This window comes from Taeniopygia guttata, chromosome 7 (genome assembly GCF_048771995.1).
Source record: "Taeniopygia guttata chromosome 7, bTaeGut7.mat, whole genome shotgun sequence".
NCBI classification, from domain to species: domain Eukaryota; kingdom Metazoa; phylum Chordata; class Aves; order Passeriformes; family Estrildidae; genus Taeniopygia; species Taeniopygia guttata.
Genome location: NC_133032.1, coordinates 5,292,282 through 5,320,020, shown reverse-complemented (window position 1 = coordinate 5,320,020; position 27,739 = coordinate 5,292,282). Strand labels below are relative to the sequence as shown.

Genomic DNA, 27,739 nt, shown 5'->3' with positions numbered 1-27,739 from the left:
TTATTTCCTCCCACAGTGTGAAGGGTTTCATTTGGGCAGGACCAGGGTGGTTACCAGATCCCCTAGGGTTGAGTAGCTAAGTGGTTTCTGTTATATTTGCATCCCAGTGCTTCCATGCCCCATTACCTTACACTCTTTACATAGTTTTCAGCAGTCCATTACATCTTTCAGTCTTCCCAGAGGCCTGTGGGTAATAAGGGATGTGATTATATCCATTCAATGCCATGTTTCTTTGCCAAGAGTTTATGAGTTTATTTTTAAAGTGACCCCCATTGTCTGATTCAATTCTCTCTGTACTACCATGTTGCCACAAAATCTATGTCTCAAGGCCTGGGATGTCAAGGTCTCTCAAGCAGTGGTAATGTTTTACAGGGGATGTTTCCAGACAGCCACTTGTTGCCTCTACCATGGTGAGGATGTAACTCTTGCCTTGGCGTGTTCGTGGCAACAGCCCAATATAGTCAATTTGCCAGGCCTCACCATCCTGGAACCCCAACCACCACCCTCTCTTCCAAGGAGACTCCACTTGCATGGCTCACTTGATTGCAGCACATTTCACAATTGTGTATAACCTGGGTGGCACCTCTTGGCTGCCTTTGACTGCAGCTCATATTGAATTTCCAACATGTCAGGTACAGCAGCACTCACAGGTGTATCATTCAGGCCCAAACAGCCACTGTCAGCCTCCATTCCCCAGCAGACTCACACTGGCCATATGGGGCTGCTAAAGGGTGAGCAGGTCCTGCTGATCACTCCTTGGCTCTCCAAGGACTAATGGATGGGGGTTCATGGATGGGGTTACAGAGTCTTGGTTGGTGAGATACTGCTGCTGATGCACAGTCCTGGTACTTGCTGGTCTTCATTCAACCCGCAGCAATCCTGCAATGAAGGGATCTTCTGAGAGGCCAAGCAGGGTGGATAATGCTTTGATCTTCTCTGTATTTACTGTAGCTACACTAAAAGCCCAAAGATCCTTTTGGATCCTTGAAGTATCTAGTCGATGCCAAGGATACAAGGGGCCTCTGACCCAGTCACAGTGGGGTGCTTTTCCCACTTGTTCCCTGTTAAGCTCAGCTTGGCGTCTAACAGAGAAAACTCCTGGCATCCCCCTGTCACTCCAAAGATCCAGATGGATTCTGCATTTCTGTGCATTAATGGCATCAATGTACAATGTATCTACTAAAGCTTTGCACTTCTGCGCATCTGATGTGCCAGGCCATTGAACCCATACAGTCCAGTATGCCTGGTCATCCCTTTCCTCCTCCTGGCCAGAGGCAGGGACCCTCTATTCCTGCTCCTGGTCAGAGTATTCACTGTCTGACCTTTGCGATGCCAGATCAGAAGTCCCCTCATCAGGGTGAAAGGAAGTGATTTTAGCTCTTTTATGTCTGGGAAATCGCTGATTGCCTTCTTGTCTCTCTGTGGCAACTACACTGGCAGTCTTCTTGGGTGACCCTTTCACAGCTTTCTTCCCTCTCAGTTCACGGACACGGGCTTCCAGCTTAAAGGTGGGCTCACCTACCCACTTCGTCATGTCCTCCCCCTGGTTCCGTAGAAAGAACCAGAGCTCACCGCGGGGCCTGCGCCTGGGGCTTCCCTTCCCTCTGACCGGGGAAGGAGAGGACAGATCCCTTGGGCTGCCCCTAAAAGCTGGGCTGCTGGCTTGTAGGGATGAGGAAGTGCCCAGAGTTTCTTCTACATTTCGGAGCCAGGAGGACGCCACCTCTACGGTTGGTGTATCCATCTGTGGGTGGTACAGTGATACCAAGCTGCTGGAATAGGATGCAGGGGCACTTTGAACCACCTTCCTCCACATGGCCATTGTGCAATGGGCATCTTCTGGATCTTCAAGGACCCTGTCACTTTTTAGATCACTATAGATGATTTCCAGCACTGCTAATTCTCTCAGGTACTGGATACCTTCGTCTGCAGTGGTCCAGTTCCCTGGGGAGTTCACCAGATCTTCCTTAAATGGGTATCTTGCCCTCACACTTGAGAGGAGCCATCTCCAGAGGCTGCAAATTGCTCCTTCTTTTCCAATTCCTCTTTCAATTTCCTGATCTCTAGCAAGGGATCCCAGCTGTTGGGCTTCATGCCATTCTAACTGCTGTCTGCTGGCCCCATTGTCCCAACATCGAAGCAGCCAGGCAGAAATTGGCTCACCCAGCTGGCGGCTGTAATCTTTTCGCAAGTCCCAAAGTTCTGATGAGGTCAGGGACTGAGTGACTTCGGTTTCCTGTTTGATTTGCCTCACTCCTGTTGATTTCTTTGTTGAAGGACCTGCTTCTTGATCTAACCCCTCCTTTCCAACTGTTACTTCTCCTTCTTCTTCCCCTTCTTCTTCCTCCTTTACTAATTGATGGAAAGGGTGTGTAACTTGCCTTGTCCATTTTTGTGCTTTCACTTCCGGGGCAGTTACTGTAGCTGCTGTGGCTGGAGTCCTTAACTCAGCCTTAGTGTCCTCAAATGCAGTTTGGGTTCCTGCCTCAACTACAGCCCTCTGAAAGTACAGAACAGTGGCTCGGTAGGCACAGGCCAGGCCCCAGTACAGAGCAAGAAGCCGCTGGTGTTCAGTGGGGTGGGCAAGGCACCCTTCTATCAGCTGACAGGTCAGTTTGTCAGGGTTGATTACCTGTTCAGGTGTAAAGTCCCAGGCAATAGGAGGTGATAACCGCCCTAGGAACCTGCCCAAATCCTTCCATGCACCTTGCCACCCAGGAACTGGATGCTTCAGGGCATCTTTCAGTATCTCTTCACCTAAAGTTTGTTTTCTCCTACCCCAGGATGATGCCAGATTCCATAAACTCCAGAGCATGCCAACAGTATTAGCTAATATTATGAAGGGTATTAAATGGCTTACATAAGGATCAGCAAAGACCATGGGAGCCTGCATTAAAAAAGCATTCACATCAATTAAAGTCCCCAGAAAATAGCTCCCCACACACAACAAGGCCATCAGTGTAAGAGCAAAGCACAGAACCATTGTTTTTTTTAACATGTTCCCAAACTCAGCAAAACAAAGAGATAAGCAGTGCAGCTGACAGAAACCGTATCCTGCATGAGAACTTGCTACTCTATAACTACGATGTACTTTTTACTACAGCATGCAATACAGATACATATATATATATCTATCTGTATATAAAACTGCCTTTATCTCACTCCACGTTTGGGCACCAAAAAGGACTGTAGCGTGCTAACCTTGGCCAGACACCAGGTGCCCACTGAGCCTCTCTATTTCTCCCCTTCCCAGCAGGACACAGGAGAGAATAAGATGGAAAACAACTCATAGGTTGAGACAAGGCAGTTTACTAAAGCATAAAAATAGACAAACAGAAGTTTGCATGTGCATGAGCAAAGGGAAAAAGTCAATCTCTACTTCCCATCAGCCAGCGATGTTCAGGCTCTTCCAAGGAATCAGGGCTTCAGCACACATAGTGGTGGCTCCAGCAAGCAAACAGTGCAGAGTAACAAATGCCTCCCTGTTCCTCCTCCCTCCCTTAGCTTTTATATCTGAGCTGACATCACACAGTATGGAATATCCCTTTGGCTAATTTGGGTCAGCTGGCCGGGTTGTGTGCCCTCCCAGGACCTTGCCCACTCCCAGCCCCTTGATGGGGAGGGAATGTTAGAGGGACAGGTCAGCTCAGCAGCAGCCAAAGCAGTGGTGTGTTGTCAACACCTTTTGCACTGCAAAGCACAGCACTGTGAGGGCTGCTAAGGGAAAATGAACTCTGTCTCAGTCCCAATACATTGTCCACATGACATTTCTGTTGTCATCTGGCCCCAGTCCTGGGATGGGTTTGACAAGCACTTGGTACCAGCAACAATTTATATAACATTTTATATATATGTATGTATGTATTTATAACATTTTACATATGTATGTGCACATACACACACACACACACACACACACACACACACACATATATGCACACACACATCTATACAGGCATGCATATAATCACAGAATCATTTAGGTTGGAAAAGACCGTCAGTCATTGAGTGCATATTTTTAGTCTGTGCTGCCATCCAGTAACCCTAGGAGCTGAATGCACAAAAGGAGGGTTGCTGCCTTTCTGAGTACGCTGTCTAGTGTTCAAATACCTCCAAAGGGAACCATGACCTGTTCACTCCAAGTAAGAAAGGCTTAGATTAGAATCATAAAGCCATAGAATTATTTAGGTTGGAGAAAACCCTTACACACATTGAATCCCAGTGTTACCCCAGCACTGACAAGTCCACCACTAAACCACATTCCAAAGTGCTACATCGACTTGCCTTTTAAACACCTCCAAGTTTGTTGACCCCACCACTTCCCTGGGCATCCTGTTCCAATGCTTGACAACCCTTTCAGTGAAGATATTTTTCCTAATATCCAATCTTAACCTCCCCTGGTACAACTTGGAGCCATTCCCTCTTGTCCTAAATAATAATTACCGGTAAGTATTTTTGCTGCTTTACTAGTGGTAATTTTATGGTGACTTGTAAAATTTAAATATAGACTTGCCCCTAATATTCCTTACTGCTAACATTGATTTCTGCTGATGTTGAAATACATATTTGCCTGAGTTGGTTTTGGCTAGGATAGAGTTAATGCTTTTCAGAGCAGCTAGCACAATTCAGATTTTTGCTGGAAACAGTGTTGATAATACAGAGATGTCTTAGTTACAGCTGAGCAGAGCTTACACAGATTCAAGGCCTTTTCTGCTCCTCCCCCCATGCCATCAGCGAGGATGCTGGGGGTGCACAAGGAGCTGGGAGGGGACACAGCCAGGACAGCTGACCCCCACTGACCACAGGGACATCCCAGAGCATCATGCTCAGCACACAGAAATGGGGGAAGAAGAAGGAAGGGGGGGGTACATTCACAGTCATGGCGTTTGTCTTCCCAAGCCACCACCAGGCCTGAAGGAGCTCAGTTTTCCTGGGACTGGCTGAACACCTGCCAGCCAGACTCTGAAGGAATGAATTCCTTGCTTTGCTTGCATGCAGCTGTGGCTTTACTTACGGGACTGTTTTTATCTTGACCCACGTTTTCTCACTTTTCTACTCTTCTGATTCTCTCCCCTATCCCTCTGTGGCAGAGTGAGAGAGTGGCTATGTGGGGCTGAGCTGTCAGCTGGGGTTAAACCATGACAGCCTTACAGCAGTTATTTGTAGCATAGATACACTAGTTTTGCTAATCACCAGTATGCTTGCCTTGATAGTGGTGACTTGTGTTAAAATGCAATGAAGTAATTTAGGAAATAAATCCTCCATGTCCTTGTGCACAACAGGGTCCTGCAAGCTCAAGGCTGCAACCTCTGCCCCCACACAGACTGGGTGATCCTGGGCCATGGCAGCTGAATGGACATTTTTCTGATCTGGCTGCATCCAGTGGACACCAGCATAAACTAGTGGGCATGCAGAAAGGGACAGGATGAATAAGCCCCTGTGTCTCTGCTGTATAGTTTTGACTTTTGCAGGCTGGCAGTGGAGAGGAGAACAACAGCCATTTCCAGTTCAGGTTTGGAGACGGTGCTGGGATATGCTGCTGGGTGCCGATGCAGTGAGTGACCCCAGTGTGGCATTTCCTGCAGGCAGCTTAGTGATCCTTTTCTCAACACTGCAGCTCCTTGGCTTTCCATGTGGCTGGAGAAACACAAGGTTAAAAAAGTTCAAGAGTGTGGAGCATTCATCTTCCAGAGCCTGGGCTTTGCCTTCAGCTGCTGAGCACCTTCTTAGTCCACCGTAGAGGGCAATGAGCATGCAGGCAGGCATGCCTCACTCGGGCTTGTGTAACAGAGAACCATTTCACTTCATCTCCACAGCTATCAAAACAAATAATGCTGCCACTGGCCTTGACTTTTCCCAAGGAATGGTGCTGCCTCCTCCCCCAGACCAGCAGCACAGGGAAAAGGCACTGGTGAGCCCCAGCCACAGCAACCCTGCAGCAGCAGCAGCAGCAGCCTGTCAGCTGTGGCTGGGGAACCGAGAGGAGATGATGTTGCAAGGGCATCCGGATTCCAGCTTGGCTAGACAAGCACATTTTTCCATCACATTTGACCCGTTGGTGCCTTCTCCTGGAGTTTTCATTCAGGAATGCTAGCTGTGGTCAGGCTGCATGTATTTACAGACACAAATAAACTGCTGCTGACTGAAATACACCACTCCCATGACTGTGCTTGGCACTCCTCTTGCAAGGGTAAAGGCAGATCTGCTTACCCAGTAACGCAAAACCTTAGCAATGCTTCCTTACTTTTTTTGAAAGATATAACCTTGAGGAGAAGCTGAATTTGGGTGGCTGCTCTGCACTGCCCGGTGAAGCATCACAGGCAGCACTGACAGCATCAACCCTATTCACTTCCTTTTGTACACTGGCTTAGCAGCCTGGCCTGTGGCACCCTTCCCTTGCTTATTTGGTCCCACACTGCTCCCTACCTACTCTGCAGACCAGTCTGTTTCACAGCTGAGTCGTCTCCCTGGGCAGGGGAAGGAGGGCACTTGCAGTCCCGTCCCCAAGCCTTTTCTGTGCTTTTTCCACTCTCCCTGCCCAAACCACCCATTAGAAATGAGTCAAATCTTGGCTCCCTACAACTGCTTGGATTGCCCAGTCTCTCAGCCCTAACCCAGTGTTGTGGGAAATGCCACAGCACAAAGGTAATCTGCAGGAGTTCAAGGGAAAGGGTGGCAGGGGGCACTGCCTGTGCCTCTCCTTTCAGAGTGCAAAGGGGTGGATTTGTTTTTGAACTGCTTGGTCCCTCACAAATTAACTGAAGCAGAAGTGTATTCACAGTGTTTGCTGCTTTGGGTGGCAAAGCTGGTTTAAAGCATTCCTGCCCTTCCTTTTCCTGGGCTTTCCTTCCTGCTCCCCCTTTCTGTGCCTGGGGCAGTATGACTTGTGTGAGGCAGCCATGTGAACCAAGCTAAACTTGCTCTGTCTCCTTGTGATGATTATTTTCTGTCTGCTTTCTATTTTTTGTGTCAGTGATGAAATCTGTCTTGCCATCTTGGCACATGGCAGTGGGATGATCACAAATCCCAAATTTACCCCATGGATGCTCCTTCCCAGGTGGCAAGGTTAGTCCCAGCTATTCAAAATGCAATTTCTCAGCCTGCAAACTTTAGCCTGGACTTTATTATGGTGTAGGAGATGTGGAGTTCTGAAGAGCTGCCCTGTGCAGTACTCAGGCCTGTCCTGCTGCTCCTGGTGCTGCAGGAGGAGGCAGCACAACTTCCAGCCCACCCATGGTGGGTTACATGAAGGCAGCGTTTAACCAGAGCCTGCCCCTGCACTTGTTTTCAGGATGGATCTTTGCACTCTTCTCTCCTGCTAGGGTAGATTTAGTGGAATCAAGCAGGAAGACAGCATAAATTTCATTTGGTTGAGGTTTTGAGTTTTTTACCCCACTTGATCAGCACCAATGCCACCGAGGCGCCACTTGCTGCCCTCCTAAAAATCCCAGTTCAGAGATATTTTTAGTATGGTCTGCTGAATTTCTTCATTTCTGCTTGTAGGCAGAGGGAGGGGGGGGGCATAAAGTTCTTGAAGGAGAGCTGTTTTTACTGAACAAATAAGAGCTTCTGTTTATAGAGGCAAAAACACATAAAAAAATAAATCCGGAAGGATGGGCCCATGGCCCTTTTCCAATGAGAAGAGCAAGTCAAAACAATGAACACCATTTGTTTTTGCTTTTCCCTGGCAAGCTTCCTTCAGCTGACTATTGCATGATCTGTTCAGGGTGAAGAGACAAGAAAAAAAGAAATTTAAAAAGAAAAGGAAAAATAAATCCAGGCAGTAGCAATTGCTCCAGCTTCTCTCTGCTGCAGCGGCTGCAGCCCCATCTGTGTGGGTTTAAAGCTGCAGCTGTCAGCAGGGTAACCTAAACCCCAGCTCCAGAGGAAAACAGACATGGCTGGGGGAATAGTTTGGGGGAAAAATAAAAAAAAGCAAAAAAACAAAGCAAAATATACGTTGTGAAGCAACAACACCAGTCTTTTTCCAGGTCTCTTTCCAAAAGCTCAGGGTTCCCCTGCTTTTCCAGCTGGGCTCCACGGGACCCCACAGCAACAGTCCTCTGGTAAAAAGTCAGAAGTCTGGATGAGCTACTGTGTGCTCTCAGCTGCCTTCCTGTAGCCACCTAGGCTGGACACCTACTTGCACACCGTAAGGAAGGGGTGTTTATATTAGTTTCCTCAGACTGACCTCCCTTTTCCTTGGGCTCCCACCAGTTTCCAATCTGTTTGACACCATTGGCTCAGAGCAGGAGCTCCCTGAGGCACTCCTTGCCCCGAGGTCAACACAAGTATATTAAATCAACACAACTTCTGTGGCAGTCCCTACAGCTCCAGCTCCATGTTTTATAGCCATGCTTTGACTGATAAGCCTCTATTAATAAATCCATCAGGCAGCACCACTGCTGCTGGCAGGAGGAGCAAGCCCCAGTTTTGGTGGGGTCTCAGCAAAGAAACAATCCACTCTACTCACACCATCATACATGCACAACTGTTTTATTTTGGGGTTTATATAAAAAAAATTCCTAAAGACTGCAGAGCTTTTTTATCCTAATTTCTTACACACATGGTTCCAAGACCCTGTTTTCAAGCTAATTCCCCCTTAACAACTTGTGATGGAGTGGGTTCCCCTGATTTTTGACCTAGTCACCTTTCCTAACGGGATATGTCTAAAGCTGCAATATGGCACTTGGTTCACTTAGTTGGCAGGTTTAATACATCTGGAAAGCTGGGGTATGGAGATGCACATGGCTCAGAGTCCATCAACACAAGCAGGGACCCTGCCCTCGTATCTATGCTTCCAGAATGAACAGACCTTTCTCCTTACTGTGCAAATACCAGGCTTTGGTCATCGACCAGTCCCGTCGTAAGGGATTCTCGCCCCTGAAGAGAATCCCGTCTTCAAGTGGGGAAGCAGCCCAGCCATTCAAGCAATTGTCCACGGCAGTGCCAGGCACTGAGACCCCTTCAGTCAACTGTACCGTTGTAAGACTTGTTGAGCTTGTTGAATGTGAACTCTACATTATGCGTGGAAATAGGCTTTCGGTAGAGAGGGTTGGATGCCTTTGGAGAGAGGAGCAGACAAAAAGAACAAGGATGAGGAACAGAGTCCATGCCGTGGTAAAAACATACCAGTTTGTTTGGTGACAGCGCTGTGCTTGGTTTTGAGGGAACTGAACATTCAGATCCAAAGGCAGTGTTGTTTAACCAGAGTTGGTCCATCAGGCCCCTCTTCCATCCTGCCTGCAGGCAGAGGCTCTGCCCTCCAATGCTGAGCATCTCCCTCAAAGCTGCCCAGAAGGGCTCCCTCAGAGACCTGACCAATGTGGCTGCCACCACAGTCTCTCCTACCTCCTCCAACCTCCAGCTCTGCTTGGAAATAGATGATTAAACCAAAGGCTGGGTATAGTTTTGCAAAGCATTTATAACTTGCCTAGGAGAAGGCAGTGCAAGATGCTGGACCCTGAAGGCACCACAGGGCACGGACGCCTGCATCCCTCATTCCTGCCACCCTTCTCCATCACTGCAGAGCTGTTTTGCTGCATCCCAACAGCTCCCCCTACCCCACAGCACCCCCACCCCAGGCTCACCATTTCGTATCTGGCACGGGAGCGTTCGCTCTGGAACCGGTCAAACTCCCGCCTGTCGTGGATGGTGACGAGCAGCTTCCAGAGCGCCAGCAGGATGATGCCAATCAGCACCACGCTGCCAATCACTGCCAGCACGATGGTCACAGCACTGGGGGCTGAGCTGCAGGCTGGCAGTGAGGCAGAAAAGCTAATTAGCTCTGGTGTGAGTGTATCCCAGATCTGGTAATTCCTTGTGTCACCCCGTTCTTTTGAAAGTTTTACAGTTCTTCTAAAAGTTTTCTATACCTTCTAATGCTTACATATTTCTACTGGAGTTCTCATGCACTGTCATGTAAATAGTGATTGTTTTGCATTCTTCTTTGTGGGAAAAGAGAATTGAGAGACTTGATTTGACCAGTGTGGTTGGAGAGGTAACAATTTCATCCTCCAATCCACTGTCACTTTTAGAATTCTATATATTGCGAGGTCGAAAATAAAGTTCCCTCCTTTTGCTCTTTTCTCCCTCTTTTGCATCTAGCATCCATATGTGAGTTATTTTGTGTCATAGTGCAAAAACTTGACTGCAGCCACAGAGCAAGTGACCTCAGGCAGCGCTAGCAGCAGCGGCTAAATTTGAAAAAGCAACAGTGCCCTCTGAAATCGAACTGATTTTTTTTTTAATTAAATAAATTCCTGGCTAGAGGCAGGTCAAAGGGACACCTCTCATGGATGTCACGTAGTAGGCTGCAGTGCCACTGTCCAACAGTGATGCAGGGTTTTAATGCCAGCTGACCCACGTGGGACACAGAGAGTTAAGGTGACTCTGGCAAAAGCCAGCTCAGCTTCTCCCACACAGAGACAGGTGACCACTAAGGACTTTTATATAAGGACATTATCTGTCAGCTAATTAGCTGGCCTTTCAATTAAGTGCAAGCTGCAGCACAATTGAAATAGAACATGAGGAATCTCAATCTTTCCCATATTGGCCTGTGCCTCGGAGGACCAGAGCAAATCACAGGAATGCACTGCTGGATGCTCGCCAGCTTGCCCTGCAATACCACGAGGGGTTTTCTTTGAGCAAATGCATTGAATGTGATTAAATAACGCTAGGAAGCACAGCTGTCTGCACAGCCTGTGGAGGGGAGCAGTGACACGCAGCCCTTACACTGCCTGGACCAGAACTCCTTAGCAATGTGGAAATCCTTAGGTGGTGCAGGGCTTTCCCAACATCCTGACTTAACCGGCAGCTGCACCAGGTGTCCCCTGCTGATGTTTTTGCTCTCAGGGGCTTTATCTCAAAATCAAGCGTACATTTTTACTACTTAAATAGGCTTCAGTTAATTCAGCTTCCTAAAGCTCTTCAGCCACTTGCTGGCAATGCTGATTGCTCAGGTGCAAGGTTTACTCTCATAGTTCTTTTTTACTAAGTTGGGAGCATTTGGAGCTGGGTTTCATCACCGTAAAACACTTCAGTTTAAATCACCCTGTTTTTATCTGCTCACACATGCAGCCAGCCTTTCTGCAGCCCACCAGGCTCCCCAGCAGCCCATCACCTCTCCTGAAGCTGCCTGTGCTGTTAAAAAAGAAACCCAAGGGAGTGCCAACCTGGCTCCTTGAGGACGGTGAGGTTGGATTTCCCACTGGGAAGCTCCAAGTAGGTGAACTTCATGACGCAGTTGTTCACTGGGTAGGCGCAGAGGATCGCGTTAGGGTCATCCGTTTCTGGAACCAGATGCAAGAATCACAGGATTTTGTATAAGTTTTTATACATTTAAAAAAATCCTAAACACTTCACAACTTTTGTACCACAATTTCTCAAAGAAATGCTTCCAACAACCTCTATTTCTTAGAGTAATTCTCCCCTAACAACTTGAAATGGTGCGGGTTCCCTGATTCTGAACTAGGCAGCCTGTCTAACAGGCTATGTCTAAAGCTGCAATACAGCACTTAGTTGACTTAGCTGGCAGGTTCAATATTAGGAATTAGCACAGCTCCCCCCTGCAAGATAAGCAGAGCTTTCCAGGGATGCCTGGAGCAGAGGAATGAGGAATAAGCCTGGAAAGCAGCACAGTTTGATCTCAACTCATACAAACTGTAACTGAGCACCATCCAGATTTATTGCTTGAGAAAATGTGGCACTTGGCAAACATCACATAGCAAACAGACTCCACCTCACACACACACATTCTTCCTTCATGCAAGTCTACTTCTGCAATAAATGCAGTTTTCTTCTTAATTTGCTACATTTCTTGAAGAGTGGAAGGTGAAGGGAAAACAAGGGGCACTGACTCAGACAGGGCCAGCAGCAGCAGCCCGTGGCCAGCTTTGCTCCAGCTGTACTGAATGGTTCCAGCTGCAGAAAGGGCTGAGAAGTTTGTTTTCAAAGAGTGAGATAGAAAAGGAAAATGGGAAGGGGAGGAGGGAGGGGGGGAGGAGTTGGTTGCAAGGATGATGTGTAGATATAGGAGTTGCAAGAAATGAGAGGACTTTATACCCAGGGCCATGTGAGTGCTGTGTGTTTGTGTCTGACAGAGCCTGGCCACTGTCAGCGCTGCCTGAGGAAGGCTGCTTCACAGAAGCAATTTAAGATTAAGCAAAGCAATCACCTAAGATTTGCAGATCTAGCTTAGCAGAGGCACTGCCCTGCACAGCCGAAGCTTGTTTGATGCCCCCACTGCAGGGACAGTGACTGGAGGGAATTGGGGAAGCATCTCTGGCTGTGACAGGAGCACAACTCTGCAAGTCTGCGAGGGCTGAGAGTTTCATGGGAGAGGAATTTGGGGAGTCAGTGCTGTTGGCTGGCAAAGACATCCATGACCTTGTCTTAGGCACCTGGAAATAGCTTTCCACAATTCCTGTATGTGTGCCTGTCATGCTGAAAAATGATCGCATTAATGGCCACTGCTATGCCAGCCCCTTAGCTCTCTCCTGTCTGTTTGTTTTTCCTTTCAATGCCTTTGACCTGCATCCAGTTAAAAGATTAATACCCTCCATTTCAACAGCTGAGCTCAGATGCAGCTGCCCCTCTGGTGAGTCCTGACACATTCCTGGTGTGGACAAACCTCAGCTGTTCCTACCCTGGGACAGGAAAACCTCTTCTATCTACACAGTGATAGCAAAGAATGGGCTGGAAAAGTGTTGATTGTTACAAAGCAAAGTACTAATTAGATTAATATAGATAATACTTCCAGGTTTCTTGACTAATGCCCTTTTGAGTTGAGCAGCAAATCTTAGTTCCTGTAGGACTAGCTGCTTTCACTCCCATCCTTGCACCATTACTTCAGTAAAAGATACAGTGATTAAAGTCTCAATAGTAATGATTTCTGTTTATCTTCACTAGGTTTCAGAGATCACATGTCAACAGAGAGAGGTGTGAGGGCTCCATTGAGTATTCAGGTTCACTGATGTGTGCTGCTGCCAGGTTCAGCTCGGAGCAGGACCTGTCATGCTCCTCTCACGCTGCAAGCTCCTCTCTTGAACTGCCAGGAATGCAAAGGTAATACTGCAGAACTGAAGGACATCATGCAGAGTCCAAAGGAAGTCATACAAGCCTCCCATGAGGCAGCCTTCTGGCTCGTGAGTCCAATGACCGAGGCCTCTGCTGTACAAAGCTTTGAAGCCCTGACTGTGTCATATCCAGAGTCAAAATACAGCTGGGATGTTCAAGGCTATGTTCATTGCAATTCAATATTTAAGAAGGTCCCATCCTCCTCTGCCAGGACAATACAGACCTATGTATTCTGTGACAAATATCAGCATTCTGCCTTTCAGCAGGGTCTTGTAACATGTGCTAAATTATACAAAAGCACTCGAAAACCAGGATTTGGCAAAGTCTGCCTGTGAGGAAGTCCATAGTCCACAAGAACTTTCTTTAGTAATATTTTGCTTTTTCTCTTTCTCTAGCATCCCAGATCTCCAACCCACAAAGTGCCTTGAGCTCCCACTATATGCAATCTGACAACAGTTCAACAGAAGCATAGACATAATTCCCAAAAATGTCTTAAAGCAGAAGCCTGGCTGATTTTTCTCTGAAAGCCATGCAGGAGGCTGACAAACTACAGCCAGCCTCACCTTTCAGGGAGCCGGCAGAACAAAAGCTGACTTTGGCATAGTACACTAACCAGGCAGGAGGTATGAGCTTTGATTTCCAATATTTGCTGGCCAGACAGGCATTAGAAAGGAGCTTTGCATGTTTTGAACTTCCAAACCTCTCTCAGGATGCTGGTGCAGGTGCACTCCCTGCTAAACTGCACGGTGAATGGAGAGAATGAGAGCAAGTGTCCCAAAGGGAAGGGTAGGAAACTCCACTGGTCATAATTTAAAAGTGGGGCACTGGATGTGAGAGGAGTCAGTGGGAAAAACATCACCTGCAGACAGCTTAGGAGGAAGTGAGTGAAAGGCTGAGCAAGGTATGGGACTCCCACCTCTATAAACTAAGGAAGAGGAGGAAATGCCAGATGCAGACAGTAACTTATCCCTGCTTGATCTCCATGCTCCCTCCAAGAGACATCGCTAAGGCCAAGGTCAGGATTGTGATTAAATCTATCACAAGTCTGGATCCCCTCTACTCCCCTAAATAGCAAGCAGGAACTCCCAGAATGTATCTTGAAAAGAGTGGGGAGAAAGACATCTGCTGAGGATGCACATGTGGGGTGACCTCTAGAAGAGGACACAAAGGGCAGGAGACTGCCAGGGAGACTTGTAGCAGTCGATTCCACCAAAGAAGAACTCATTTTCAAAACAGCTTTTCTTTCTCTTACAAACTCACTTCTTCCAAGAGAAGATTAGAAAATGCCTTTTCTTGAGTGATACTTTGTGCTTTTGCGCTCTCTCACAAGTTGGCTCATCTGTCTCATGTGACCTCACCCCACTCTCTTTGCACTGGCAGTAGTGGTTAGATGTTAGTGAAAATCAAAGAGTTTTTTACTTGAGTATGGATTGAAGCCCAGAGAGAGCATCACACATATCACACATAACCTATACATACTACCCACACACACGCATATTTCTAAACATCAGGTGCTCCCTGAAGCTTTCTTTACAGATATGTCTTAGTCTGGTTGAGAAGAGTTCCATGCCACAGTCACTGGCTCCCACCACCTGCAGTCCTGCTGCTGCCAGCTTACCAAGAACATCCACAGTGGTGATGATCTCATCCTTGCAGTGCTTTTGGCAGGTTTGGTTATCAGCCAGTCTACCTGAGTTAAACAGCTTGCATTCAATGCAATCCCTGCAGGAACACACACAGAGGGGAAGATTAAGCACATGTCAGAAACTGCATGAACACAGGGATTCAGCCCTTGGGAAGGGACTCCCTGGTGCTGGTCTGGAGGCTGCACATCTGCACCACAAGGGAGGAGCAGCTTCAGGGCCAGGCATCTCCATTGCAAGGATGGATTTATTCTAGGATTTGGTGAAAGTGCAAAGCAGCTTGTATGTCTGGGGTCTGTTTGCCCTTTAGATGTCAGGAGCTACACATCAGCTACTCCAGAATCCATTCTGCCTGAGATCAAGGCAGGCAGTCCTGCTGCTCTGTGCTAGTCTGAGGCTGATGCCTGGGGCACCTTCATCACTGTGAGGTGGGGGCAGTGATTCTGATTCCAGTCTTCCCCTCCCCTGCAGCTCACAGCTCTCTGCACCCAGACATCTGCAGCTCAGAGTGCAGCAAAACTGGGGTTGCCAGCCTTTCCCGCAGAGCGAGACAGCACCAGAAATGAACAGGGACATGAATCTCCATGAGCACTAGGGCAACAAGACTTGTTGCTGCTCTGCCTGGGACACTGTCAGGGTGCTTAGTGTGGGCTCCTAGCAGCAGGAGGCTTGCTTGGGGCTCATCACACGTGTAACAAAGCAGAAGTAATTCCTTAGCTGAAAAGTCTCCCAGGAACCAAAGAGCTGCCCTTCCCACCAGCCAGAAATTCCTCCTGAGCGACCTGTGAGTACCTTTTAGTGCTACAGACACCTGGGCAGGTGGGACACTTCTCACAGGTCTCTCCGAAAGCCCCTGGCTCGGTGCACTGACACTTCCCACAGACGCAGGCACCCCGGCCGCTGCACATCTGCCCATCACTGGAAACACAGCTGTCCATCTCCGTGGAGCAGTTGCAGTTGTCCCCGATGAACCCGGTGTGGCACTTGCACTCCCCGCAGTGACACTCTCCGTGACCTAAAGGTGAGAGCAGGGGAGAGGTGTTAGCAGAATTGGGGGCCACCAGCACATGATGTGGTTGGGAGGGACCAGCAGCCCAGCAGGAAGAGCTACCAGGGAGACCTTACTTGGCAGGGCAACAAACAAATGCTGATGGGAAACACTTAAATATCAAATTAATATCAACATTCAGCAGCAAAAAATACCTACTCATTGCTCTTCCAACTTCCCTCTATAGTTGCTCAAGACAACAAGGAGGCACCTCCCCCTTCCTACTTTTGTATGAAATAATTTCTTTCTCTGTCTACATTAAGAGATAATAAGAGTACATGGAGTACTGCTTCCTTGCTGTTTTGAGCCCAGAGTGTAGCAGCAAATGTCTAGCAGGTTGCCAATCTCATAAAGTATTTACGTCCCTTTCTTCTTAACAGTTTTACTTAAGACGTTTTCCTAAAACCTTAAAAAAATTATATGAACAAGCATGATTTCCTGTGTCCAAACAAGACCTCTGTGTCCCAGCCAGAGCCACAAAGGTTGTTGGGACCAGCTGAGTCCCGCCCAGGGAGTAGCTCAGGGCAGCTCACAGCAGAAACAGATGACGAAACCAATCCAGTAAGGGCTCTCCTCCACTGAAGCATCCCCGTGGAGCTACAGGGTTCAGTGAAGGGCTGAGAAAGTCAACAGGCTCCAGGGCTTGTCAGTGACAGTAAGTGGAGTGGCTGTCCACCGAGCAGCTGGTTTCAGAGAGGCATCCATCTGCTGGAGACTGCTTGAATTCTTCCCTCGCCAGTCCCTAGGAGAAGGGATGCCTTCACAGGCACAGTTTATAGAGCTGAAGGGCTTGTATAAAAGGCTCATCAGCAACCTAATTACAGCTCAGCTTTTCCACTGGAAAGAGCCTTGAGCACCCCAGACAAGATAAATTATATACACACTCCTTTCATTGACACAAACCCGTGGATCTCCCTGCCTCTCCCACTGTGCCAAGATTACCAGAGGCTGTGGATTGCCAAGACAGATCCCATGCCAAAAGTCACAGGAGCACCTTCTGTTTTACTAGGCATCTCATATATCCCAAACACATCATAAGTTGTCCTTCTACAGCCTCTCCTGCACTCCCACCATTTGCTTTGGATCCAGCCTGCATATTCAAACATTACTGGACAAAGGAGATTATGTTTATAAGATCTCTAGAGGTGACCTCCTTTTGTGCCTACATCTGATGGAGATTAAAATCCCTTGCTCTGCTTGCCTCCACAATGACAGCCTTGCCCTTTCCTAAGACAGAAAGCTCTGGGTTTGAGCCCATAGGCTCAGCTACATCCATAGCTGCCGCTGTTTGGGGGGCAGCTGCAGACTAGGGGACTCCTAGGACCATCACTTCACATGCAAACCAAATAGGGTGTCTGGCTTTTATTCACAATTAATTCAGGTGATTTGGCTCTCACACACAGCAGGTTTTGTGCCTCCATGGCAATGCAAGTGTCCAAATTAGCTATAAACTATGGTTTTGATAAATAGCACTATTTCAAGGAATCCAAAGCAGCTGGCGATTAGTAAATGTGCTCAGGCTTGAATTTGAACTGTGAGGGCCAGGAGAAGCAAGCTGATGGTATTCATATCACCCTTGAGTTCTCCTAGGACAGAACACAGCACAAGATGTGAATCCAGAGGAAATCTGTCTCTAGACCATTAAATGGTTCCATTTTTAAAAGCATCAGTGCTAGGTCACAGGAGGATAGAAAGACTGCACATCCCTTTCAGCCCTGACAGGCTGGAGGTGAAGCCTGAAATTACTGTTTGGAGAAGGGAAATGGCCATTTGCAAATAATGCATCCTATTAAACCACTGTAATTGGAAAACTTAAGGAACGGCATCTTAAAGGATGTGGTTTTGTTTATTGACGGGGATGAAGAAAAAGCTATTCTGTATGAGGGTGACTAAGTGTGGGGTGTGAGCTTAAAATGTCAAAATACATTGACACGTGTTTCCTGCCTTGGCCACACTGGCTTAGTGTGCAAGAAGCTCATCACTGTCAATGTGCCAAGAGCAGGAATTTCCATCTTGACCCTCAATGTCAAAGATGTCACAGTCTCCACTGCTTCCAACAGCTTGAAAGAGTGGCCACTCCTTCAAGCACCATGAGCTACACTTCTGGTGCTATCCATCTCCCACACAGCCCAAAGACTGGAGAAACTCAGTGAATGAGAAAAATTTGTTTTTCATATGGGCACAATAAGAGTCCCACTTCTCAACATCGACCTGGAGCACCAGAGGTGGGAAAACACTCAATCCTCTCACTAGGGACACAAACTGAGAGGAGTCCCGAGGCAATGTGGCAGCAAGGCTTTTGGTGACAGTGACCCAGAGCTGCGGTTTGCAGTGTTACCAGTACTCACATGCTGCAGCACAGTGTGCTGTCGCTCCCAGTCCCAGCTCTCCCACGGTCACACACACTGCTGACGTGGCTAAGCACACTCTGTGCCATCATGCCTGCAGGAAACCTTTCACCACTGTGCCCATGATGAACCAAGTTTCACTTCCCAGTTCCATTTCTGTGGCAATGTGTCCTCTAGGAGGAGGGTGTGTTTCAAGACACCTCTGCACCAGCAGCAGTCCTGCGGTGCAGGACATCACCCTGGACTTTAACCCCCTTGAACCCTTTGAGTTTGTACATTCTCTGTTAAAGCTGGTTTGTGAAGCCAAAATATATTAATTGTGTCCTCCAAATATAGTAAGAGATGTTTTCTTCTGTTTCCATATTCAAAATGAGACGAGATTAGAAGTTTAAAAGATCCAGATCTGACTAGGAAATTAAATGCTCCCCCCGAATTTGATAACATTCTTTCCAGTCAACTCCTGACCTTCAGGGCGGGGCTAACACAAAACACATGTCAGGAGGCTGCAGAAACCTGCTGGGAGGGTGTGCAGAGGACAGCAATGCTTCTGTGGGGGGAGAGCAGTCCCCAGCCTGAGCTTTACTAGTCTGGGATCCATCCGGGCAGGAGCCACGGGGTGCACTGTTCCCAAGGACACCACCAGAGTGGGCCGAGACTCACAGCCCTACTGTTGTCTCCCGATCCCAAAACACATCCCCATCCCACTGCTGTGCCCTGGCTGGGCTGCACATCTCGCTGTCACTCAGGCAGCTTTTACCAGGACATCCAACCAACCTCATTTCACCCCAGCTGCCCCCCAGGATGGCAGCCACAGCCCAAATCCTCCCTGTCCCCAGCATGGCACCGCACAAACCCGGCTTGGCACCCCCACACCAGCGCTGTTCTTGCTGTTCCCAAGCAGGGTCATTCCCAAACTGGGATAGCAGCTTCTGGCAGAAGCTTCCAGCCTCTGACCCTGATTTCATCCCAGGCTCCTGACAGCAGGCTGTGATCCTGCTCAGCAGGACAGCCCCTCTGCCCTCCATGATAACTGCACCTTTTAGCAACTGCACCAAGAGGTCCGAAACTCAGTGCACTAAAAGCTCTCTCACTGGGGCTTTTCATAGAAGGTGGTTTTTCCTAAAGCTTCGTACTTCTGGGGACGATAAAGTCATGCAAAAAAGCTTTCTTTTGAAAGAAAAAACATGATCCTAGTTTTTATGGAGAGGTAGAAAAGGTTTGAAAACAGCTTCCTCCAACACTCCTTTTTTCCGCATCTTCTAGAACATTAAACTGATGTGCCTAACATATAAGAAAAACAAGTCATGATTTTTAAGCCAGTTTAGTGGTTTCTGAGCACTCAAGAGGAGAAAGATCATACTGTATTTTATTTCCATTAAATCAAGCCACTTATTTTTGTGCCTCTGTGCTCACATCCAGACTTTGGGTCAGGATCTCCAAAAGGCTGCGCTTTTGTCATTTTTGGTTATTTGAACAACTAGTCTGAAATAGGAAAAATCCCACAGGAAAAACAACTAAGAGAAATGAGTTACAGCAAGCAATTTCCAGATTCTTCAGTGTCATATCCCTTTAACAAGCCCTGGCTGCTTCTCCACCCAGAGAGCCCCAGTGAAGAAGGAGTCCACAACCATGGATCAAAAACATCTGCTTATGAGAGAAGTCAAACCCTACAGACACAGTGCACTGCTTGGGCACCATTTTGTACCAGATCAGTCAATCTCTAAGCAAAAGTGGTTGATGTCTGGGGGAGAGACTCTGTCAACAGCACATTTTTAGTGGGAGAAAGAAGGGCAGCAGAAAAGGCTTGGAACACTTAGAAAACATAGGGCTTTTCATTTGGGAGAGGGCTAGGGTAAGACACAGTGCCTGCCCAGGCAAATAAATCATCAACTTCCCTAGTAATTTCTTTCCATGGCTCAAAGCAGGCGGTGCTGCACATCAAGAGGCCAGACCAGGCCAGGCAGGCTGCCCAGGGCACAGCTCAGGCCCACAGCACTGCCAGATGGTCAGCACCCACAGGGACTTGGAGAGAGCTCCAGACATTTTAAACAGCGGGGATGGGTTTAGGATCCACCCCCTGGGTCATGCCAGTCCAGCAGCGAAAACAAGGGTGGCGGGTTGGCAGGAGCATCCCCAGCCCCTGGAACCCACTGAGCATAACAACCTCCTTGTGCTGAGGAGGCAACTACACAAACACAGACACACAAATGTCAAGGGCCTGAGGTTTCTGTGTAACCTGAAATTCTTCCGACTGCCTCCACTCACACCAGGAGAGAGCTTGCCCACACTCATTTATCCACAATGCAACACTGAAGCAGTAAAACCAACACTAAGAGGTTAGTAAGAAGCAAATAGTGCTTTTTTGGATGTTATTTACAGCAGACACCATGGATCTGTGCACCTTCCCATTGCAATGGATGTTTATATCCTGAAGCATATGGGTTTACCAAGATTTCAGTCCCAGCACTGGGCTCACCAATCATCAAAAATAGCACTGGACATGCAGAATAATGACCAAAGGTGAAGGAATAAATGCAGGCTTGAGCTGCTAATTGAGCCATGGCTACCACAAGTCCCATCACCAGCTGGACATTACTACCAGCATCCCCCACAGTGCAGCACTGCCATTACAAAAACCCCCTCAGCACTCCAGTTTCTCACTCACTTGGGAATTTCTGGGTTCAGTGAGAACTGCACAAGGAGGACATGGTTTTGGAAACTGCTGTTTCTTGAAGGCAGCTGAAAGCTATCCAGGCAGGCGGATTTCCTGTGGCAGCCCTGGCCAGCCTTTCCTCATTTTCCTTCTCTCTGCTAAAGAAGTGGAGGTGAAACACAACCACGAGATACAACTGATGATCCATCAGAAAGCCAAACTGGGCAGTGAGAAGTCATTTCCTGAAAGAGATCTAAAGCTGCATTTCTTAAAATAAAGCCTTCCTCTTTTTTCTTCTTCTTCTTCTTTTTTTGTTTGCTTTTTTTTTTTTTTTCACATAAGTTCAGCACTCCACAAATCTTTGACTTCTACTTACATTAGCTCCTCAGCCAAGCCTGCCACATGTGGCCTTTTGGATAGAGACCCAGAGCTGGGAACTGGAGCTTTCAGGTCCAGCTGCCAACTCTGTTACTGATGCAGAGAGAGCTATGGGGCAAGGGCTGGTGCCAGGTCCTCCCAGAGGCACAGAGCTTCATCCTCAGTGGGGGCAGCTGGGATGGATGTGCTGTTCTCCTTTGAGCTGTGGGCCCAAATACCATCCCACCACTTTGGGCACATGCTCATCTTTGGCTTTGTTACCCCCTAAGTACCTGACATGGAAGGCAGTGCTGGAACTGCCAACAATCCTCATTATTCCTTAAGCCAGATCAGAAGGGGGTGGTGTGTGTGCATCCTCTGGGGTTTTTGCCCCTGCTGTGTCTCACTCCAAACCTCTAACTCCAGGCCACTGTCCCTTCCTATCAACCTCCATCTGTCCACATGCAGGTGTTCATTGGGTCTGCCACAGTACACAGCAACACCTCTCCCACAGCAGTGCTCCTCTCTCCACCAGCTCTCCAGCCCCACACACACTTGCTCACAGATGAAACCCCCCTGAATGCAGATCTATCCATTTGTTTCCTTTCTCCCCCAAAAAGCCTGACAAATAAAGCTGCTTGAAAAGAAAAAAAAAAAAAATTCCACTTAGCCCTTCCAATGCTGCCCAGATACCACCAATACCCATGGTCAGGTCAGAGCCAGGAGCTCCTGCCCCACTTAGAAACTTCCTGCCCTGTCTCTGCTCAGATCTGCTTATACAACTCTGAACTTCAGCTTTAGTCACTATGAATGCTCTGGAAGATTTGGAAACACGAGGGGACATATGGCAAACATGCAGTTGCTGAAAGGCATAGAAAGGGCTTGAGAACTCTTCCACCAACACGATGCCTGTAGGAAGGATAAGCTTCATCCTCCTGAGCTGACACCTGAGCTGACTCCTACCAGCTCCTACCACCCAAAAAACCTCCAGATATGTTCTTAAAATAAAACTTGTCTCCAAAAACAAAGTGGCATGATCCCAAATCTCTAATCTCCAGGGAAAAAAAAAAAAAAAAGGATGGACACTTCAGGTCCATCCTTCAAATAAAAAGGAGTTTAATTTCCATTCTGCTGAAGCACAAGTGGGTTGAATATCCCTTCTGTTGGACTTTAATGAGAGGAGTGGGCTCTTGAGAGAGTCTTCCTCTGCAAAATGTGCAAAATGCAGTGCCTTAGAAGCCCTGCCCAGTGCTGTGTTTGGATGCAAATATATAATCTGGTGCAAGTTCACCAAAGGTCCAAGTTTTTTTAACAGATTTCTCCCTCAACAAAGTATCTGGAAAAAGTCAGAATATCACTCAAAGTAAGACAAAAGAAAGAAAAAGAAGAAAGAATGAACACACAGGTTGTGCTGCACTTCCCTTTCAGGTCAATTATCTAAGCTCCATTTTTTAAATGAAACTGAGCAAAATACACAGGTTGTCAGTGCATGTCAACAAGAAATGCAGAGACCCAGAATTCCACTCACCTGCTGGTCTGAGGCTTTCATCTGCCTTTAAGCCCCAAATACAATGTTCATTTCCAAATGTACATTTCTGTCAATGACAATCACCAGAGACCAAATTCAGACACCAATCTCACTGAGATGATGGCCAGCAGAGAATTTAAAGTGAGCTTGTCCTAAGACCATCTAAGCTTTATTTTCTGAGTTCATCTTGGGTTTTTTTGAGCTTCCTATGGGGATTTTTGGCCCTGGGAGGGGCAGCTGCACAGGACAGGGGGTTTGGATATGCGCATGAATCTTCAGGTGACGCCTCCAGTTGCAACCCACAGGTTGTACCACTTTAAGAGCAGAGCCCCAGAGACAGAGCTCTGGCTCCCATAAAGATGTCAAAGACATCACTCCGTATTCTTTAATTCTGCCCAGGCATTTAATGGCTCATTAGCATGCGTTCACACTTGCTAAAGGTCCGCTCAGGGACAAGGAGAAAGCCAGTGAAAAAAGGCAGGAACAGCAGCGCTCTGTGCAGGCTGGCCCTCAAGGAGCTGCTGCCAGATTTGGGGAGAGCTGCAAGGCTTGGACAGCAATAAGAGCTTGGGCAGGGAGAAAGGAGGGGTAACAAAGGGCAGCTTTGCCCTTTCGTGCCAGGAATAGAGACTCTGGGAGAGCAGTACTCCATACATACATTGGGGAGAGAAGGTCCAGCCTAGCTGCTGTTTCAGTGAAAAGCTGCCACAAAGCCCTGGTGTGAGCAAGGTGAGGCAGGCAGGGTATGCCTGCTGCCAGGAATGCCAAGGAACAAAAGGAATAAACACAGCACTGTGCACTAACACAAATGGAATCATCACTTGTGTTCCTGTGAGAAATCCACACAAAGATCATCAAACATCTCAAGCTGGAAGGGACCCACTAGGACCACAGAGACCAACTCCACAATAATCAATAATATTTGCCAGGTTACAATGTAATGCTAATGCCTGGTGGTGTAATAACAAATACTGCATTTAACTGCTGTGAAAGAAATCTAGAGGAGCATATCTATGGGACACAGAGCATTCTAGCTAAGGAACATCCACCTGCAGCCACCTCTGACCTGAAGCACAGCACGGGGGTCGTTAGCAGTGCAATTAGAGAGGGGATCAGGCACTTTTACATTGCAGCTACAAGCACTGGCCATGCTTTCACAGGTCACAGCCAGCAGATAAGGGTCACCCCATGCTGTTTGTCCCAGCCCAGAGGCCATTTGAACTCTGGGATCTTCAGCCCTTTGAACAGGCATGGAGCAGGATGGGCAGCAGGATGGGGAGGAACATGCTCTTAGAGGACAGGGGCACATGATTCAATATTAAACTGCAAAGAGAAGAGAAATCAGATTAAAGGGGAAAAAATAAATTCTGAAAGGAAGAAGAAGAGAGAGAATGGGGAAGGATGGAAATGATGCCCTAGGAGGAAGTGGTTTCAGGAGCTGCCCAAGGACTGGAGATATGAGTAAACACATGTACTGAGTCAGCCCCATGGTCCTCCACTGAGGATCTGTGTGTCAGACTTCATGAAGATGAAATTTGGAATCCAGACACCTCCCACATGGCTCTCAGGCCCTCTCTGCATTGGGACTATGAGCCACAGCTCCTGGAGATGAGCACACCCAAAACACCATGGGACACCCTGCTGAATTTGGTCCTGGCTAATGCTCAGGAGCCCTTTGCCTACAAGTTAAAATCAAACACTTCTACAGAGGAATGCTACTGCCAGCCAGCCACTCACACAACTCTACTGTGGAATCTCTCTACAGCCTTTCAAATAATCTGGGAGCTCAGGGCTGGGTGTCTCTGCCCTCAAATAAGCCTTCCCTGCACAGAAGGTGCCACCCTGGCACAGCAAGCACACGATGCAAGCACAGAGTAGGTAAGCATGTCCCAGACATGTCCCTGTAGTTTCTGCTCCTCTTCACACTGTGTGAAGAGCAGACTTTCTCAATGACACTCCACACTAAAGGATGAGAGGTTTCAAGTGTTGCTCTCAGAGCTCACTGCTGTCTGGCAAAGCATGGCCAGACCCAAGGCACCACGGGAAGCAGCCTGGGATGACCCCAGGGCTCAGACACCAGCACTTGTTGCCAGAACAAGGCCTAAAAGCCAACATCCCACATGTGTCAGCAGCAGCAGGCACCTCCACAGTTCCTTCCTCACCTGTGGAAATGTTTTCTAAATCATTGCTTGAGCAATCATGTTCTGCTGCTCCAAAACACTGCAACAGCCCCACGCTCTACAGGAGGGCAAGCAGGAATGCAGGAATACCAACAGTTTAACAGCTGGCCTAAAAAATAAAATACCTGGTTATAGAAACACACATTAAAAAAAAAAAAAAAAAGGCATTTTGCTTGATTTGGGACTTAGACCTTGTGCAGCCAAATGACATTGGACACACAGCCAAAGAGCATCTGCAGGGAGCTTGTAAGCAGGGCAAGAGTGGCATCAGTCTGAGAGGATGAAGGTGGATTCAGCTGACTGTTCTTCCCCACCACAGTCCTCAGTCCTGCCTGCTCCAGCTGACCTGGACCTTACTTTTTTATTTTTCTTAAGCTGACCCACTGGATTGGAATAAATGGAACTGATCTAAACCTTCCATCTCTTTACAGCAATCCATGGATGAGAGTCAGCAGAACAGCTTTGCAGTTTAACCCCAGAAAAGGAACAGGACAGCAGAGGTGTCCCATTTGATTTGTTTCTTATTAAATGTTTGTAGTCTATTTTTACTGGAGCCAAACTGTTTCACAGGTGGAGGAGGGATGTAAGCTGGAGAGGGGATGCCCACCCAAGAGTGACACCAGGCACAGATGCTCTGGCCCCAGCTCCTCACGGCTAAGGGACACAGCAAGTCAGAGGTTTATTTTTCCTTCTTATTCAGGGGGATTATTCTGTTTTATCCATTTATTCTCTGGCTCGCAGACATCTCAGGACAGGACCTTTGGCTGAGTAGCTCCTGCAAGTTATAAAAGCAAAGGCTTTTGGGAATGTACCAAAGAGAAAAGTCTTTAGGAAGCTCAAAGATAAACATGCAGTCTGAGTTTTGACCACATTGTAAAAGACAGATGCTACAGCAGTGCCATCTCCTTGTTGCCTGTTCTGGGCACAAAGTCCCCTGGGCTCTGCAAGTGGCACTGAGGGCAAGAGACCTCAGGGTGCCTGAAACCACGTTTGTGAGCTGCCAAGGAGCCAAGGGCACCCTGTGCCTTACACAGTGTGACAACATACACAGACTGCTGTGTCTTCCAGCCCAGACTCAGCTTGTCTTCAGCCCCCTGTCTCCTACCCTGCTCTTTGGTGGAAAAAGGGGAATTTGCAGTGCTGCAACACCCTAACGATAGAGGGTTTTGTTTCAGAGGACTTTACTTGATTCTGCTCAGCCCAAACCACTCTCCCATGCCCTGCACTCCGACAGGACCCACAGCCACTGACCCCTGAGCCCCCAGCCTGCTGCTAATGACTGGGACTACTCACAAAGCAACTGGCACTGTGAGGTTACAGCACAGTGACCCGAGCTGACACTGCATCCTCTGCCACCAAACTAAGCCTCAAACATGCTGGCAGATGAGTGCTCCCCATCCTCCTCCCACGTGGGAAGCACAGAGGGACTGACCTGCAGGGCAGCTGCCCCAGAGACAGAGCTGCGTCTCCCTGCAGCTGCCTGCCTCACAGCTGCACTAGCACTTAGCAACAGCCAAAGGATTATTTTTAACTTCCGTATTTATATGGTCCTTTTGTCTCTCCCCTTCAGGTTCTTTTTTACTAGGCAGTGCTTAGAAAAACCAACAGATAACAAGATTTGACGTGACTTAAAAGGAAACATTGCAAAAGTGGTTTAGTCTCTGTTCCCTCTCTTCTTTCTGCCACAGGCCACCCTCTTCCCTTCTGGCAGGGGTATATTTGTCAAAAGCCACCCCACCCGCAGCACAGCCACAGATAGTGGGCACAAAAGAAGCTCTCCTTCCTCCCCAAACCACACTCAAACAGCACCTGCACCTCAGAGGTTAACAAATCAAATACTACCCATTTCTTTCTTAACAGCACCTTCTGGTAAAAATTTAGGCATTAGGAATGAAAATAATTAAGATCAAAAATAAAATGCTGTTGTGCATCTGAAAGATGTGGATCACCTTTATTCTCACATCTGAGCTTTCAGATGCACACCAGCATCCTCCATCCAAGAGGCAGCTACTATTGCCACCCAGGATGGTAGTTTTATCCACCACTGGGCAGGTGAATAGTAACTACCAAAGTACAAGTGGAAGGAAGTCTATCTCCAGATGATGTGTCCATGGGCACAGTGATTTGAATAGTAACAGATCTCATCCAAATCTCCAGGGTGGTGATACCAGCAGGGGGATCAAACCCAAGTGCTACTCTCAAAGCATTGGATGCACACCCACATGTGTAGGATGCACATTAGCATCCTAATGCGGGACCAGAAACCAGGGCACTGGCACTGAGCCATCATCCCACTGGCTGTTAAATGTGTTATGGACAGGGTACAGTGAAAACAAATTGCAAAAGCATGAGTGATGTTTCTAATTTGAGGCTGTGTTAAAACAAAACAAAACAAAAAAGCCTTATCTCCCTGGGCCTTAGTAGAGGCTAAAACCTCCCTGAGCGTCCCTATTTATAAAGACCAAGAGAGGAAGCATTCAGAAGTAAATACTGAAGACTTGAACGAACTCAGCAGTTTTTTAGTGGTTTCAGCAGGGCAGCTGGTGTCGCATCGTGCGTCACTTGGCTAGTCTCTGCAAAATAAACCCCAATTTTCCAATGAGCTGTCTCTTCCCACATCCCATCTCAGAAGTGATTGTGACACTTGCACATACTTGCAGATTTGACACCTGATGCTCTATTGATGATGAGTTTTCTGTGTCACTGGCAGCCCTGCGCTGGTGAGGGAGGCCAGACCAGCTCCTGTGCTCCAAGGCATCACCATCTTGCTGTGCTTTAGCCAGCCACAACTTCAGTCACCTTAACCAGTTCAGATGCTCACAGCTGCTTACAAGCTAGGGAGACTAGTTTCATCTACAGATGCAAAACTGTTTATGAATCTGATTTATTATCCAATTCTAAAAAA

At 47.8% G+C, this 27,739-nt stretch overlaps 1 protein-coding gene across 3 annotated transcripts in view; it reads right to left on the bottom strand.

The window, feature by feature from the left end:
- The window catches only part of ITGB5 (integrin subunit beta 5), a 66,390-nt gene continuing 38,651 nt past the window's right edge, over positions 1-27,739 (bottom strand). For 2 of the 3 annotated variants that reach the window (XM_030277124.4, XM_072931997.1), the window contains 5 exons: positions 15,513-15,735; positions 14,696-14,799; positions 11,175-11,291; positions 9,591-9,757; positions 8,481-9,063 (listed from right to left, as the gene is read on the bottom strand). In XM_030277124.4, the coding sequence (XP_030132984.1) occupies positions 8,968-9,063; positions 9,591-9,757; positions 11,175-11,291; positions 14,696-14,799; positions 15,513-15,735 (707 nt within the window). In that variant the 3' untranslated portion in view covers positions 8,481-8,967. Of the gene's footprint in view, positions 185-8,480; positions 9,064-9,590; positions 9,758-11,174; positions 11,292-14,695; positions 14,800-15,512; positions 15,736-27,739 lie in introns of those variants that run through there. The other variant, XM_072931996.1, reaches the window with a different exon arrangement.